Source organism: Stigmatopora argus, chromosome 6 (genome assembly GCF_051989625.1).
Source record: "Stigmatopora argus isolate UIUO_Sarg chromosome 6, RoL_Sarg_1.0, whole genome shotgun sequence".
In the NCBI taxonomy this organism is placed as follows: domain Eukaryota; kingdom Metazoa; phylum Chordata; class Actinopteri; order Syngnathiformes; family Syngnathidae; genus Stigmatopora; species Stigmatopora argus.
In genome coordinates this window covers 9,297,599-9,315,286 of record NC_135392.1, presented here as the reverse complement: position 1 = coordinate 9,315,286, position 17,688 = coordinate 9,297,599, and the positions used below count along the sequence as shown (strand labels likewise).

General features: G+C 43.0%; 1 protein-coding gene and 1 long non-coding RNA gene across 3 annotated transcripts in view; one reads left to right on the top strand and one right to left on the bottom strand.

Annotated features, from left to right (window-relative positions):
* Positions 1-5,257, bottom strand: part of LOC144075343 (uncharacterized) — an 8,679-nt gene extending 3,422 nt beyond the window's left edge. The window contains exons 1-3 of the long non-coding RNA XR_013300542.1: positions 3,652-5,257; positions 1,208-1,285; positions 1,041-1,133 (exon numbers count right to left, since the gene is read on the bottom strand). This is a non-coding gene — a long non-coding RNA (uncharacterized LOC144075343). The remainder of the gene's footprint in view (positions 1-1,040; positions 1,134-1,207; positions 1,286-3,651) is intronic.
* lrig1 (leucine-rich repeats and immunoglobulin-like domains 1) overlaps positions 1-17,672 on the top strand; it is a 23,433-nt gene extending 5,761 nt beyond the window's left edge. The window contains exons 2-18 of one of the 2 annotated variants that reach the window (XM_077602265.1): positions 2,016-2,087; positions 2,625-2,699; positions 5,812-5,949; positions 6,147-6,290; positions 6,594-6,737; positions 7,224-7,367; positions 8,267-8,410; positions 9,765-9,845; positions 11,067-11,138; positions 11,754-11,825; positions 11,951-12,114; positions 12,364-12,705; positions 13,159-13,440; positions 14,664-15,098; positions 15,178-15,309; positions 15,562-15,786; positions 16,428-17,672. In XM_077602265.1, coding sequence (XP_077458391.1) covers positions 2,016-2,087; positions 2,625-2,699; positions 5,812-5,949; positions 6,147-6,290; positions 6,594-6,737; positions 7,224-7,367; positions 8,267-8,410; positions 9,765-9,845; positions 11,067-11,138; positions 11,754-11,825; positions 11,951-12,114; positions 12,364-12,705; positions 13,159-13,440; positions 14,664-15,098; positions 15,178-15,309; positions 15,562-15,786; positions 16,428-16,636 — 2,875 coding nt within the window. In that variant the 3' untranslated portion in view covers positions 16,637-17,672. Of the gene's footprint in view, positions 1-2,015; positions 2,088-2,624; positions 2,700-5,811; positions 5,950-6,146; positions 6,291-6,593; positions 6,738-7,223; positions 7,368-8,266; positions 8,411-9,764; positions 9,846-11,066; positions 11,139-11,753; positions 11,826-11,950; positions 12,115-12,363; positions 12,706-13,158; positions 13,441-14,663; positions 15,099-15,177; positions 15,310-15,534; positions 15,787-16,427 lie in introns of both variants that reach the window. The other variant, XM_077602264.1, reaches the window with a different exon arrangement.
* The last annotated feature ends 16 nt before the right edge of the window (positions 17,673-17,688 follow it).

The following is a 17,688-nucleotide window of genomic DNA, read 5'->3' as shown; positions in this document are numbered from 1 at the left end:
TTAGCCACACTTTCCACTGATTTCCCCCTTCAAGTCAATGGAGGGGAGAAAGAAGGATATAAACTACTGTTATCACAGTTTTCTTACACAGAAGGTGTTAAATTTTCAACAAACCTTATCAGATAGGCAAGAAAATAAAACAGTCTGAATGAAGCAGAGATAAACACACTTTTGAGGTTATGTTATAGTCGGCCAACAAAAGGCTAAATGCAGACGTATACACAGACAGAAGACTGGTTGTGTTTGTTTGCTGCTGTCTTTGGCACTAAATTATACAAGTATAATGAGATTCAAAGCTTTCACCACCTAGTGCACAAATAACAACAACAAACAAATAAATAATCAGTAAATAAGTAGTCCTAGTGATATCAGAAGAGCGGAGTGGCCTTGTTCCGATTTTCTATGCGTGGGTGCGACTTCAAAATATTGTACATGCCTCCAAGGTATCGACGGCCAAAAGGAGAGTTGCCAGTCAGCCATTTTACCCCACTCAGCCTCACCATAATGAGGTAATTGCCTCCTGTTTCATAGGACAACAATTTTGTGATCTAAACCACAAAGGGAGGTGCCCCATTAAACAATCATAATGTACAGTCACATAATCTTCTGTTACCCTGTCACCATTCTAAAGAGACAGATGGGTGCATGTGGTCAGTATCTGCAGCCAAGCTCAGAAAATGAAAAGAAAATCTCTATCATAAAGAGAGATCTGTAATAATTCCTTTAGGTTAGTAGTCGGTGTCACCATCATTGGTGACAATTCATGAGTTGGATATTGGGGGTACCAGTCATAAAGTAGGAATTTGAGTTTTTATTCCTTTGTATTCTGGTTTGTTTGGCTTTTTTTGTACTATGCCATCTGCAGCTAAGACAGCTTTTGAAAGACCATAATGTTACACAACCTTACCTGAGCAAAAAAAATAAAAAAAATATTCATTTTAAAATCCAAACAAACAGCCAGCAAGCCAGAGTGGAATTCCTTTCCCGACCGGGTAACACCAAATCCTCTATCATTTATTCAGCTGTTTGCTGGAACGTACATTCGTGTTGGTCATTTGATGTCCGGATGAGCTCCTGGCTTGTGATTTCCATTACTCTGATTGAATCCAGGTTCTTATCCTTTGTGTGTGTTCCTGTTGCCATAAAAGGCCAAATAAATAACAGTTGATAAATTCAGTGTCGAAACGCAGTGTTTGAAATGTCTTACCGGAATTGGAAACTCTGGATGAGTGTTTCTGCTTGTTGTCATTGATAGAAAGTTCCTTGGCATGTTCATCTGCAACAGCTGTAAATCAAAATACATGCAGAACAAGTATGTCCAGAGATTTTGAGGAAGTAAATTGGACTTTCAGGGAACTCTTTGTAGTTGGTAAACTGGGGAGCCACAATAAATAGGCAACTTCCTTAAATGGTTCAGATAATGGAAAAATAACATTTTGTCTCAACTTGCCAAACCCTACCAGAAAACACAAACACTACTCTCACTGAACCCATCGCTCTGCCAACAAGAGCTCTTCATATTTGTCTGACATAGTACTTTAAATTGGAATGGTTTTACTTGAGATTAATTTGATGAATTGGACATGGGACGCTAACTGTGAACTGCAGATTTTGGCTTGTCAGTGCCCAACATGCAGCTACTTGTCTGCCTTTCGTGCTGTCTGTAATTATATTGCTAAACAAATCATTCATCCTCTGTGAATTGAGTGCAAGCTATTAAATCTAATGTTTGACTAAAGTGCAAATTGATTGTGCAGATGAAAAGCATGTTTATTCAAGGAGAGAAAGTCGCTCATGTAATAGTATTGATGTAGCCCCGGTTGCTGGATTCAACTGGATTTTATGTCTTCTTTTCCCTTTGAATTAGTCTTGTTGGAATTTATTAGGTTTCTAATTATACTACATAGAAATGACCATGAATAACAAAATTAAAAGCCTCTACTTACTTGCTCTGGAAATTCAATTAGGCTTCTAACTGCAAATTCATTATACTGTGTTTCTGTTTTTTTTTCCAGAAATCTTGGCTACAACAAGCTGATTGCTATCAATCTAGAAGTGTTTGACCACCTAACCAATTTGCGAGAGTTGTAAGTATCCACGCATGCCGGACAAACACAACACACATGAGAAATTGTTAGACCAGAACTTCCTGAAATGTGAAATATTTTTCCTTGCAGAAGGAACAGAGGGCTAGAGTTGCTTTTTTGTGGTGCAGTCAATTTGATATCATTTGTGGTTGTCACTTCCTAGCAGATTCCTCGTAGGTGTTACCTTGAACGAAGTCCGATTGAAAATAAGTGGCGGTTTTCTATATTAAGCATCCACCACCTGATACTGTCAGCAATGCTGGCTTGTAAATATTTTATATGGCGATGAGAGGACTTGGCTCGGTTGCACCCTGCGCTACATCACAAGACGGGTACACACTGCTGACATTGATTGGCCAACCAGCCAGTCACACTCTTCCCGTCAAATGTCACTTGTGTATTACTTTAAATTTTATTTTAGACTTGCACCATTTAAAATATTTAGATGATTTGCTTGAATTTAACGAACATCATCTAATGTCAATGCTAATTTGTAAAGTATTCTGATTCAAGACTAATATGTTTATTACTTTTCAGGCGGCTGGACCACAATGAACTGACCTCCATACCAGAATTAGGACAAACTGCTTCTAAAATTGTAGCGCTCTACCTGTGAGTATGACCCACTTAAAATCTGCTACCAGAATGAGCTGCCTCTTAGTTACTGTATGCTTAGGCCACTGGCCTCTTTGAAATGCTCTTGAAATAGTCTCATGGCATCTGTCAAGGATGCAAATGCTTTTACATGTCAGTTTTAGAACAGTGTCAATATCAGACAATCTGATAAAAGTAGAATGGCTCAGGATCACAAAACCAAAACATTTCATTTGACTTGTTTGGGAACGATTCTAACATTAAAAAATAGAATCCTATTATCCAGCCACTGGTGTCATGTGAACAGACTGCTTGTGTTAAGTTCTAACTTGGTTTCTACGGGTTGTGAAACCTTCCTTGCCTGTAGGGACTGCTTGCATTGGCATCTCCCTGAAGATTTTTTTACCTTATTTGGGAGGGAAGAGCTTGTGCTAATGCATTCCGCTCTCCAAATCCTGAGCCTACATTCAATTTACAATTAAAATGATCATTGTATAAAAGTTGTACGGTGGGGGGTTTGCTGTGGTCAATGCAAAATACAGACCGTATGCTTGTATGCAGTATATTAAGAATGTAAAAATTGCATAACTATGTTGCTGTCTGAACCTTTGCAATGGAGCTGAGTTATTTCTGGATAGTTTAATAGGCTCTGGAAGTACTGTACTTTGCCAGTTCTCTTACTATAATACTTTACATTATTTAAATACATATCAACACTTTTCATTTCAAAGATTATCCATTAAGGATGTCAGTGTAATAACTATGTGTTTACAGCCATGCCACAGATGTGCCTAAGGCTAATAGTTATCGTTCGGCAGCAGAGATTATTGACTTTCTTGAGACATATGACATATTTGCACTTAGAAACTAGCCATTGTATGTTTAATTTTAATGGATTTTCTGTATTTTATGATCATCAAACAGTCTTATGACTCATTCATTTGTTAGGTCCAACAAGTCTTTTACTCACATGAGTTACAGCTTTAATTTTCTTCACGCCTGATAACCTGCAGATGCTGGTTCCCATTTCACTGTTGCTCATCCATATCTGTTTCAGTGCTGAGCGTTTCAGGAATCTTCTCAATCATCTGCTTGCATCTCATAATTCCTCCTGTCCCAATTTTACATCAATATAAAACAATTTCTAAATGATATTCTTGGCATGTGTGCAGTGCCACTCGCTGACGTTTACCAGTTACAATAGTGAAATTGGATTTTTGACACCAAACAGAAAGTATTTATTGGCTCAAACCATCGCCGAACATACCTCCAAATAATCAGGGGGTCTTTTTTTTGGCCTGACTTGAAGCCTGTTGCCAAGGAAAGGCCTTTGGGCCTGACAGGAAAAGAGGCTAGAGGGAGGGTCAAATATCTACAAAGCCACGCAGCTGAAGTGAAGGCCCACTGAAGCACTTGCAGCTGCAGCTGTCCGTCACATAGCTTACTGTAAAATGGGTAACAGCAAGCTGGGGAGGAGGAGGAGGGGTAAGGCAATGGAAGGGTGATGTGTCAGATAAGGGTGACATCACTGTTTAGTAAAAAAAAAAGTGTACCAAAAGAATAATTTGATTTGAAGGCTTTTTGTCTCATGCACATTGTCAATCTTCCAAGGCGATCGTCAATAATCGCAGAATAGATAAGTTCATCATGATAGTGCATGTTTACCGTGTGATAAGGTGCTTTATTACTAATCTGATGAGCTCATGATCAATTACTTACACGCTAACAAGCCAGCAAGAAAAAATATGTGCCATTTCATAAAGCAGCTGAACTTTTTCACTGTACACATTGTCCACCATGTCAAGTTCAAAAGGAGCCGCTAATGCAGTTTAGGATGGAAGATCAAATGTGTCGGTGGATGATTGGATTTTCAAATAATTCTCCTTTTGTCATGAAATCCCAGCTTCTACTAATTGGCCTTAAAGATGACACTGGAAATTTAGGAATGAGCTTGGTAGTGTAAACCACTGATGCATTTCATACATCAAAAGAAGTGCCAGAAACATGCATAGTCATCCCAGTCATATGGTTGGTGGGCCGTGTTAATTAAATTTGGAATTAAGTATTTTGTAAAAGCAAGAATGAATCAAGCTCCTCGACATCAAAAGCTACAAAAGTGAATCAAGCGTCTCTTTATCAGACTATTCAGTGCCTGGATGATAATTATGGCCACCAATGACGGACAGTGTAGTTATTATAAGCGATAATATTGTATGTCCTGACTTCAAACACGCTGAGCGATCTCTCTCAGGCACAGCTGGATTTTGGACCGTGGGAGGGAGCAATCTTTGGTGGGGCCTTGTGTGGTGAAACTGGAACGAACGAGAGAGGTCAATCTCTTCCACCAGTCTGAGGCTGATCTGTTTTTCCCAGTAGAGGTCACCAGCTGTTGACCCTCCCTCACTTCTTAACTATCCCCCATTTTTCTCCTACCCGACTTCTTCCCCTCTATGCTATGTGCTTCAAGTAGCCACTGTGTGTTACTCTGTCCGTGTGTGTTTTCTATTTGTGTTGTGTGCTTGCATGGTTCATCCTTAATCATTTCTGCATGTGTTTATTCAGGTGGGCAATGTGGTGTGACCCCCAAATGCCCCAACCCCCACCCACCAATAAATGACTGTGTGTGTCCATCTGCTAGCTGAAGGCTAGAAAGGAAGGAAGAACTGACCTTGTTTTGACAGTTTGACTAGAGGAACACCTGCTTTTTTTTGCTTTCTTTGGCTCTTTTAGCGCACAAGACCCTGAGAATGTAATTGGTCCTAAAATATTGCTTGATTGAATGGGAAGATAGGTTAAGTGGTTGTCTCCCCTTTGGCTTTCTTATGTGCATTGTGCAGTTTCACATGATAAAATATGCATATTAGGTTAACGCAAGACTCCGTCATTGTGGCAATAAATCGTTCTTTGCAAGACGTATGTGATTGGCTGTCCATAACATAACCTGCGCCTCACTTAGTCAGTTGCTATAGGCCCCAATTCCCAAGTGACACAAAGTCAGTCATAATCCAGGCCATGAATACCAGTTTACTGGTTACAGATTCTAAATATCTGAAATAACACTTAACCAATGTAACATTGGTGTATGTATGTTTTTTTAAAGAAAGAAATGTCTGTTTTTGTCATTTCCCAGACATCATAACAAAATCCGCACCATTGAGGGCGTACGGATGAGAGACCTGGTTTCCTTGGAAACCTTGGACTTGAGCAACAATGACATCACTGAGCTACGAGGGCACTCTTTTCCTTCTGGCCTCCAGATTAGAGATCTGTAAGTATTAGTCGGACATCAAGTTACACCTAAAAATGCAGTTATGCAAGTTAAGTGTTGAGTCCGTGGTAACATCACGATCATTTTCCAAACTATTTCCTACTGTTCATTCTTCATATGGTTTTCATAGTTGTACCATTTGCATGAGCAGACGGTATGTGAGTATTGAGTGTGCAGCTGTGTTTGGCCGTCCTCAGATACCTCAGCAACAACAAGATCAACACATTGGAGCTGGGAGCACTGGACCATCTCGGCTCTACACTCCAGGTCCTGAGATTGAGCCGAAACCGTGTCAGCCAGATTCCAATGAGGGCATTCCAGCTCCCAAGGCTTACCCAGCTGTGAGTACAGTTGAATTTTCCAAATGTAAAGCTACAGCGTGTGGCCCCTGAGATGGAATTCTGCCTTATAACAAAACAGTCATCACTGCAATATAGTATAGGGCATACTATGAACCATGGCTAACAATATGTTCCCTTCCTTTTTTTAAAATTCAGTTTTAAACAACATATGAGATAAATTATCGTTTTTTTGTGGTTGACTGTTGTCACATGACAGATGAAACCAATCTGTGTGTCTGGTATTTAAATAATTCAAAATCCAATCCAATATTTTGTGTTTGTGTGTGTTTCTCCAACCTTCAGTGAACTGAACAGGAATCGTATCCGCCAGGTAGAAGGTTTGACTTTCAAGGGTCTGTCCAACTTGGAAGTGCTTAAACTACAAAGAAATAGCATTAGCAAGTTGACTGATGGCGCTTTCTGGGATCTTGCTAAGATGAAAGTTCTGTAAGTATATTTAAGAAGACTTGAAACACATTGAATGCAACACACATCATTATCAAAAATGTATGTATATGCAACCAAAAATGACTTGCTCTTATCTAGGACAATAGCACAAGCCAACACACGTGAAGTAAATTTTCACTAATCCGAAATTAAACACTATTTATGGATTTTGGCAGCATTCCTCAACATCTCCATAATGTTTTAGCTTACCGTATTTTCACGACTATAAGGCACACTTAAAAGTCCTAAATTTTCTCCAAAATAGACAGGGCGCCTTATAATCCAGTGTGCTTTATATATGGAAAAATAAAATGTGTCATTCATTGAGGGTGCGCCTTATAATGCGGTGCGCCTTATAGTCGTGAAAATACGGTAATTTTCCACCTAAACAATTGCAACCATGTAGGAGCCTCAAATGAACTTTGTCAAGATGTTCGGCACATCTGTTTGACAAATGTATATGTTGCTTGATTGTTTCTAATACAGACACCTGGACTACAACAGCCTGACTGAGGTGAATAGTGGCTCACTATATGGCCTGACCTCACTTCAGCAGCTTTTCCTCAGTAACAACTCAATAACCCGCATAAATCCTGATGGCTGGAAGTTTTGTCAGAAGCTGAGGGAACTGTAAGTACCATCATGAAAATTTTTCTGGTTTTGAAGTATGGATTTTTTTTATCTTGGTGTTTTTCTGTAAGTTGTCTTGTGGTAATTACAGTGAAGAATCACGTGTACCGCCATTGTCAACTGAGGGGCAAGGTCTTACCTGAAAGCCTTTCCTTCTCTGTTGACATGACAAGTCATTTCACTGATATAAAGTGCTTTGCTTTAACTGAGGCATTACTAACTGCGAGGTAGCCCGGGGTTTCTGTATTTGTTGATGTGTCACAGTTAGACAAGATTACGAGTTAGATAGTTTGAAGCTCATATCCTTGGGCCACATCCTGTAAACATATCGAGGATAGATTGCACCCCGACTCTTAACCTGGTGTTACACAAATCAGAAGCAATATGTTTATTGATCCTGTCGCTCATTCTTTATTAAAAGTCTTTTTTCCCTCCCTGATGCGGCAGGCTGTTCTACAATGGCCCATTAAGACAGTAATACGCCAATTGATCGAAGGTTTTACTTTCGAGTTTAACTATGTGACTAAAACTTGTACTTTTTTTGGTGTACAGTGGATTTCAAGATAGACTTTTTATGTTTTATTTTTACTCATTAGAAGTGCTCTCAATTTTTGGATGGTCTACAACCGCTTTGTTGTGGTCTTAATATTCTTTGGAAAAGAATGGCTAAAACTTTAGAAAACCATAGAAAACACATGAACGCCATAGAAAACACAGGAACTGGGAGATTTTTATGAGCAAGCATATGTGGCTAAAAGGTTTAATGACAGTGGCAATAGGAATATTGCCTTGTTTGTTTTGCTTACATACCTCAGACAGGACAATTTTGCCCTCCCCTTACTGTCTTTGACTCCAAGGTTCTGTTTGTTGTGTGTCTCACTCATTCCTTCCCTTTCCAGGAATCTGTCGTATAACAACCTGACCCGTCTAGATGAAGGCAGTCTGGCTGAGCTGGGGGAGCTCCAAACCCTCCGCTTGGGACACAATTCAATAAGCCACATCGCTGAGGGAGCCTTCAGAGGCCTGAGGGCTGTACGCATTCTGTAAGTGTACCCCCCATCATTTGCCATTAACAAGTCTCTATCCTTTTCAACAACCCCTCACATAAATGTGCTGCCCCTGCGCATAAAAGGCAAAGATGTGCCGCTCAGAAGTAGTGAGCTGAGGTGTTTATGTGATATTTACTGTAAGTATGCAGTGCCTGCCGCGGATCTGAGATGGTCTGAGGTGTTTCCATGCTCAGAGTTTCTTCACCTTTACATTCCAGCCTATTTAGAGAAATTGTTTCTGGTTCACGGTTTCTATGGCAACTTTCTAGTCTTTTTATTACTTCAAAAAACAGTTTGTCACCCACTTCCTTTGGAACCCATACAACAGATAAGCAGATAAACTGTTAGTGAATTCTTTTAATTCATTGACAGTTTATCTGCCATTTTATTGCACTCGTTCATCACTCTGTGTCTTTGAGGCAGACCTAATCTAATCAGTGGAGGGGAGAGCGGTCATAGACTGGGCCTCGAAATTTAGCTGGGGGAGCTTTAATTGGGCCTGCGTCGTTGGCTGAGTTGGCATGGAACAGGAGCTTGCAGCGGGGTGTGAAAGCTCCAAACAAGACTGCATGTCCCCTTATTCGGCCACGGGAGTTGTTGGCCCATCGTACAGCCCCCACTCTCTCCTACCGTGGTCCTTTGCTTTTGAGCCCCCACCACTGGCCTTGCTTTAACAAGCCAACAGCCATTCACATCCAGCCAGCCAGAAAGTGTAGGAAATTGGCAGCTCCTATTTGATGGCCAGTGGGGGAACAAGGTCAATAGGGGGGGCTGTCAAAAACGGGAAGGAGAGGTAATATGTTATTGTGAAGACGTGTCGTTGGTCTCAAGTATGAAAGATGATTTAGTATAGAAGTTGTTTTTTTCTATACCAGTGTTTCTTCCCTTCCTTCATAGTTGGCGTTGTTAGTATTGGGACAGTCATAAGGAACTCCTAAAATGAATTCATTATTTTACAAATTATATTTTCCTCCTGCCCAGCCAACTAAGCTTGGTGTATAAGAACATCAAGACTTTTAGCTGTGCTATAATGTACCTGCCGCTGTCAGACAAACAGACCCACCGTGGCTGTCAGCTCGTGACGTAAACACTCACATTACAACACTACTCTGCTTTGCTAAGGACAGAATGTGCTTGTTGGCAAAGTACAGCAGCGGGAGGGATCTTTTGGCCAGGTGTGTGTATGTGTGTGTATCTGGGTAGAAAATCGGTGAGGGGGCAACCCATGACTGCCAGTGGAGGCTTTGCCAAGTCTGTGAAAGGCTTTGGTGTTGGCGGAAAAACTTTTTCTCATCCTCCCCGCTTCCTGTGTTTTGATCCTTACCCTCTTTTCTCTCTTTCTCTACAGGGAGCTGGACCATAACGACATTTCAGGCACAATAGAAGATACCAACGGAGCCTTCGCAGGATTGGATAGCCTCAACAAGCTGTGAGTTTCTTTCCTCAATTTTAATTCTCATTCTATTCTTTCTCATTCTTTACTTTAGTTTTGGCCAGACAGAAAATAGCAGTCATCTCATTAAAAAAACTTGCTGCCACACACATTTAAAAGTAAAGTTATACTTTTAAATCAGGCTCTCACATTTTCATGTTGGATGCTTAAGTTTTCTAAACCTGGCAAGAAGTTGAGTGTAAAAATTTAGAGAAATGACTTAAGCAGTCTCCATGGATATGGAGTTGGTCCTGGCTTTGAGCACTAATGCCCAGTAATCAGCCTGCTGGATGAAAAGATGATGTCCAGCCAAGATGGTTCCCAGTGTGTTCACTGTTAAAGGAGAAAGAGGAAGAGAAAAGGCTTTTCTTCACACTGGCAGGGGTTCGCACCCCAATAGGCTTAGTTTCATTTCTTCTCCACGCCTGCGCTCTTCTTGCCCCTGCTTCTACACTTTCTGTTGTTGGGACCAGAGAGAGGGTGAAATTGTGGGCTGTATTCAGTCATCAAAATCAAATGCCTCACACGCCCCACTTTGACCCCTACCTCTTTTGTCAAGTGTCAATGAAGGTGTACAGCTGCATCCAAAGCCTGTTGAGTTAAGCTTCTACAGGCAAAAGATGAAAAACAAAATCAAGCACAGCCAGCAAAGTCAGCACAGGCACGCCCAAACTTGCTTTGTCAGTTTATAACTAATGACACATTGCTACGCATCGTCTAAAAATATGAGTTACATAAACCACATGTACAGTAATTTGGATGCATGGGCGATAAAGAAACCAGTCTTTAGTGATGGTGACTTTATCACTAATAGTCAAACTACCTGTACCTCCTCTTCCTCAAAAAAGCTACATAGGTGAAAAAGAGGATTACGACTCCCCATAAGAGAACAGCAACTGTCTGAGCCTTTCTAATGGTAGTGTTGATCCCCCTTTGAAATATGTACGGTCATACTGTATGATACCATTAAAGATAAAAGTAATTCTGTGAAGAGACGGGCAATGGGCTGCTCACTTAACTACAAAGAAATCACTTTTACACACACACAACTAGAGCTTTCCTTTTGGCTAATCTCTAGACAATTCAATTTTTCAAATCCATCCGTTTATCAGATGAACTTTTGCTAATTGTGTTCTACTCTCTCTGTCTTGTCTCTATTCGCTCGCCAAACTTTCTTACTCTTCATCTTTCGACATCCTTCATTTATGGAAATGGAAGAACTCTGTTTGGAAACAAGATCAAGTCCGTGGCAAAGAAAGCCTTTGCTGGCCTAGAGTCTTTGGAGCATCTGTAAGTATTCCACAATGTATTTGTTTTCTTCACTATTCGTGGGGGGATCAGTTAAGAGAGGCTGACTTTAATAGTTAGCATATAAAGGTGGGGGTGTCAGCACAGCTCTCTCTCTTTTTCTTTTCTTCAAAATTCTGCACCATACCGGAGTCTCCACTGGAGTATTTAGTGGAAATAGCTCCAAAAAGTTTTGGGGGGGTTTACTGAAAAGTGATAATATCGAAAATGCTAAGTTCAGACATTTTGCAGTTTTAAGTCTCGACTTTTGCAAAATCTTAAAATGAACGATTTGCTTTGATAGTGGGCTACATTTGGTCCCCGAACCTCGGTTTTGACACCAGTGATGTGAAGGGAGAAGCTATTGCAAGTGCCCAGGTGCCTCTTTCTGGTTTGGCTGCCACAAACTTAACTAGGACCTTTGGTTTCCTGCTGCTGAGCAAGAACAAAGCTGTATAACATATGGTGCATTGTACGAGGGCTGAGAATTCCCATAAGCTTTTTCACAGCCATCTTCAACCTACACACCTGGATTGTGTCAGATCCCAAGCTGTGTATATGACGACTGTGACAAATGTGGTTGAGGATTATCGTTGACTTGCTGCTGTATCCCCACAGGAATTTAGGCCAGAATGCTATCCGCTCCATCCAGCCTGATGCGTTCACTAAGATGAAGAACATCAAAACTCTGTAAGTACTTTTCACATATTTTAGTGCAGATATTCATCACAGTTATAGACATTTTTGCGATTTTCTTTTGACTTGCATAATCTCTCAAACAATTACTGTTTTCTGTTATTGCCTCTTCTCCACAGTGTAATCCAAAGCGACAGTTTCTTGTGTGATTGCCAGCTTCATGGCCTCCCTGAGTGGTTGCTGACCCGTGGTTTACAGAGTGGTGTTAATGCCACTTGCGCCCACCCTGACAGCCTTAAGGGTACCAGTGTATTTCAAGCTCCACCCAGCAGTTTTGTCTGTGGTGAGTAGTACTTGCAAGTTCGCCTTACAGTAATATGTTTGACTCCATGTGACAATGCTGGCTGCGATAGGCTCCAGGACCCATATGACCCTTGTGAGGATAATCGCCAAGGAAAATGATTTGTCTACCAAGATGTCATTGCAAAAAAAATTGTGCTTCCTGCAGTAAAGAAAATACTGTTGATGAAAAGCTGATTTAAACCTCTCTCATGTTTTCTTTCCTTTTGTGTTGCCTTTTCTTTATGTTTAGATGACCTTCTCAAACCCCAGATCACTGCTCAGCCAGAAACCAGCGTCGCCGTTCTGGGCAGCAACGTGCGTCTCACCTGCACGGCCGCAAGTAGCAGCTCTTCGCCGATGACCTTTGCGTGGCGCAAGGACCAAGAGCTGCTCCGAAACGCCGAGACGGAGAACTTCGCCCACGTGCGTGCTCAACAACAAGGCGCCACATCCGACAGAACGGACGTGATGGAGTACACGACTATCCTTCACTTGCGGCACGTCACGTTCGCACACGAGGGCCGTTACCAGTGCATCATCACCAACCACTTAGGCTCCACTTACTCAAGCAAGGCCCGTCTCATTGTCATCGGTAGGATTTTTATTTGCCTATTTGTTCTTATAGCTGTAAATCCTGCTAGTACTATCCAGTAGAAAATACTCCCAGGAAAAAAAAAACTGGGCGTTCGAGCAAAAATGTGCCCATGGGTAATCTGTTCACATGTGTGTGATCACATTACTTGCACCAATTAAAACGCTTGTCAACATTTTACTTATCTGCTTATAATGAGTTCCATTTGACATGAAGGCAATTAAGTTCAGTATTTTTGGAGCATTTTTTTTCCTTTTTCTACTTAAACAAAAACTCTTTGCTGTCTTGCTATTTGTAACCAACCTAATTCGACTCCATGACAGAAGCCATTTCTCTACCACTAGCTTTTCTGGCTGTTCTCTCATCTCTCATTTTGTAGTGATCTGTGTGTTTAAAGGTTCCCCTGTGTATAATTCCGTCGCCATTGATTGAAGCTTTCTGCTTTGTCCACAGTGCTTCCATCCTTCGTGAAGACCCCCAGGGACAGCACCATCCGAACGGGCCACAACGCCAGGTTGGAGTGCGCCGCCGAGGGCCACCCAGCACCACAGATTGCCTGGCAGAAGGACGGCGGCACCGACTTCCCCGCTGCCCGCGAGCGCCGAATGCACGTCATGCCTCACGACGACGTGTTTTTCATCATGGACGTCAAGCCGGAAGACATGGGGGTCTACAGCTGCACGGCCAAAAACACAGCGGGAACTGTGTCTGCTAACGCCACATTGACTGTACTCGGTAAGTAGCTATCAATTAACTTGTGCTCATATTTTGCCCAATGTAGCACTTGAGCCAACAAACTGTCTGTGCTGGAACGGTCCACACAAAAAACAAGACCTACACACCCTCTGCTATAGATGTCCAATCAAATTTGACTGGAAGGCCTGGCAGCCATTGAGTTCATGTTGGGCCTGATAGTTTTCCCACATCTCCAAAGAGAATAAATAGCTCTGCTCCTATGTGGGAAGCGGTAGAATGACCAGCTTTATATTTTTCCTTTCCTCAGCAGCTGTGGCCTTGCTTTGGGTCATGGGTCAAAGGTCAGCGTTTAGGGTCAAAGGGGATTGTTGGGGGAGCGAGAGCAACTCACAGAGGGATGTTTGTTAGACATTCCCAAACAACCCCCACCACTACACCTCCACCCTCTGTGGGGGAGACCAGTCACGGCTGCTTCACTGCAGGCCTGAGTGCTCTCAGTTTATCGGCTGTGAGTTCAAACCAAAGCGAGCCCGCTAAGATCATCCTTAGCCAGGATCTTCTGTTGATGGGAATGAAAAGAACAAATGGGAAATTGTTTTCATCAGGTTGCTCTCAAAAGAGATCTGGGTGGTGCTTTCCATTAGGAATGTACTTGAGGCTGTGGCAACTGAAGGCTAATCCTCTAAATGAAGCAAAATATAGACGCAAGCGGCTATGCTGATGGACTGAATCTGTGATGTTTGGGTTTGAAAAGAAGGGGGTTGGCACGGAGGGGGTTTTGGCGGCCTTCGAGGGGCCCCCGTCTGGAAAAATGTCGGCAAGAAAAATGGGATCCCGAGATGAGCCGGGAAAGGAGGAGCGTGCGGCGACCGGGGGGCGGGAAGGTATGGATGGTGGAGAAAATGAGGTGGAGCGGAGAGAGTGAGAGAAGATTGATTGAGGAAGGACGGACCACTGAAGTGGGTTAAGTGAGATCTCTTAATCTGTATTTCCCACTGTGAGGGGAAGTTCTCGGTGTGCGAAGAGAGACACAAGCACACACACGCACCCGGAGTATTGTGTCCCATTCACTAGAATGTGTAGTTGCTGGGGAAACACTAAAATGATTGTTCTCTGGGGGGCTTTGTCTCAGGAGAAATCCTCTTTGTGGTCAATGAAAACATATCCTGAAGATGTTCAAAGATTTGTATTGTGAGAGGCTGTGCCTCACCTGATTGCAAGTCACTGATGCATGAGTTTTCACAAGCTATGTTTCCTGGCAGAAACCCCCCACTTGGCGCAGGATCTTGAGGATCGTAACGTGGTGGTGGGTGACACGGTGGCCCTGCAGTGCAAGGCGTTGGGAAGCCCCCCACCCCGCATCACGTGGCTGCACAACGACCAGCCCGTGCAGCCTTCCGACCGTCATCACTTCACTCCCGGCAACCACTTGTTGGTCATCGGCGCCGCGTCCCTGGAGGACGCCGGCCGCTACACTTGCCTCATGTCCAACACGCTGGGCACGGAGCGCGCTCACAGTCAGCTGCTGGTCACTGGACGCCGCGGCCCCTGCGCCCCGCCGCCGGGCCTGAACACGGTCACAGTAGGGATCGTCGTCATCGCCGTGGTGACGAGCATCGTGGTCACCTCCCTGGTGTGGGTGTGCATCATCTACCAGACGAGGAAAAAAAGTGAGGATTGCAGCGTCACAAACACAGGTGAGAGCCTGCTTCAAGGGTTAAATTAGAGGATGTTCGAAAGCCACACGCTCCAATGCTCGCGCGTGCTCTTCCGCAGACGAGACAATCGTCCCTCCCGATGTGCCGAGTTACCTGTCCTCTCAGGGTACTTTGTCAGAACGGCAGGACGTGTGTATCCGCGTTGAGTCTGCTGGTGGACAACAAGCAAATGGGCACGTCGACTCGACAGGTAGACTCTTCTGCCTGCCATCTTCCCTATTATTACTCACCCATGTTTTAATTAACTTATTCACCACCAAACATGTATAAACACTGTTGTTTATGATGTCCAACTGTTCATAAATGAAAGAGTAGAAACAAACTTTTTTTATGAGGGAAGGTGGGAATCTAGTCTTTCTTTTCTTAAGATTTGCGGTCATGTTGCCATAGAACACAATGTTCTGTGTTCCTGCAGGTTTTGATGCTGCGGTCTTGTGCACAGAGTGTTTGGAGAGCAGCGAGCACTACTCCAAAGACCCGGACTATCAGGCACACAGCTTCGCCCCGGCAAGTTTTACCGAGTACCAACAGCATCCTGCGCCTCCTCCCTACTCGCAGTGTCACGCCAATGAGCGCGCGCCCCCCCTCCGCAACGGGATTCCAAAGGACGTGCAAGGCTTGTCCGACAAAGGCGACGCGCTGCGGGCGAATCTGCACGATAAAAAAGGTAAAGACAGCATGCAGACACTCGGTGGGATCGGAGAATGCATGTGGAAGACTATGTCTTTGGGAGTCACTGTTGATTGGACAGAACCACGCAGTGCAACATTGTTGCGAGTGCTGCTGCCAATCTCTTGATTACACGCCCTGACTTGTCCACTCGAGGAGGGCTCGCCTAGTAGTAGATAATGCAGTACATCAGGGGCTGGGAAAATGTGTTCCAAAGATGGGCGATGTGAGAAAATGAAACCGTTGTCCAAGGACACGGCCAAATGTTAACCACAATGGAAGGAAAGAATTGAACAAAATACTCATTGAACTCATTGTGTGTAAAGTGTATTTATTTATGCAGTGGTAATCTTAATGCTTGATGCAATTGCCCTTTCTTGCTCAAAATATTATTATTCTTGTCTAAATGTTTTTATTACTTTCACATAGTACAGGTGTCCAAAACTTTCTGCCCTAGAGACAACTGCGGCCAGCAGCACAATATTAAAACAAAAGTTTTAAATAAAAGGAGTAGAAGGATCCATTCTGGGAAACAAAATCGACTTCAACTGTCAAAAGAAGAAAATGCAAATAAATTAAAACTATAAATACTGAAAAAACTAATTTATGAAAATGTAATGTATTGTTTTTCCTCCACAGCAAGCAGAACGGGAGGACCGGCATCCGGTTACGCGTCACCGGAGGATTCTTTTCACCCTCCGGTGATGCTGTCGAACCGAGGACGCCCGGGCGAGTACGAGCCCGAGCTCAGGCAATCCTTGCTATCCAACAGACACTCCCTAAAAGACTCGCCTGACCCACGCACCCCCCACGGGGAGAGCCAGCGACTAGCGGCGGACTCGTCGTAGCTCCGTGGACCTTTTTTAGTTGTCTTTCTTTGCACTGGGAAATAAACTGCTACCTCATAACGAGGCCAAGAGGAGGGGCATCCGGAGTTCGAAGGCGGAGCTTGAGTGGGTGGCATCCCATCTGAGCGTACGTGCTGTACATAGTTTTAAAAACCTTCGGTTGGGAGGTGACCATTAAGAATTCTAGCTCCAAAAAATGTGACTTGCATTTGAAGCAAATAAAGGTAGGGAACCATGTACAGTACGTGAAAGTGTTGGGACATCAGAAACTGTACATAAGAGTTTTCTTATATTATATTTTCCAAGAGTATTTGGATTTATGTGCATGACAAAGAAAAGAGTGATAGTATTTTTATTCAAAAGATAAAAACTAAGAAAAAAAAACAGCCTTTTTTTCAGCTTTTACCAACAGCCAGCTGGGGTGCCTTGGATTTTCAAAGAAAACATTGTCGACACTGGTACACTATTGCAAACAGAACACTTGATTGCACTTGAATGTTTTCTTTTCTCTGAGCTGATTCCGCCATTCACATCCAAATGACTATTAATTTCATTATTCAAGGATGTGTATGAAGGACAGATTTTTTTGTGGGTCAATGAGGGCAGTCTGTCCATTTTTGGAGGATGTTCTCAAAACCAGTTGTTTGCTCACTTGGTAGTCACCCAATGCCTGTCAGCTGGATATTCTCAAACAAGAATCATGAATTCTAGGTCAGCAGCAGCTCCAATTGGATGTCGTTTGAAGCGACGCTCAGGTCTGCAGCTTACAAAACGTTTGTTTATTGTGTTACTGCCATAAAGCGAATCTCCACACAATAGCCAAATGCAATTGCACCCTAAACTGTGACCCTAACGAGGTAAACAAGGGGACACCCATACCCCCCGGTTAGCATTGCAGTCGGCGTCACGGGGGAAAAAGGGACAAACTAAGGGTAGATCAACGTTAACTTATTAAAAAACATTGAATGTCAGCGTTACAAGATGGCGAGTGTCTGCCACAGTATTGAAGTGTCTAATAAAATCACATTTGGCTTTACACGCTGAATTCCTGC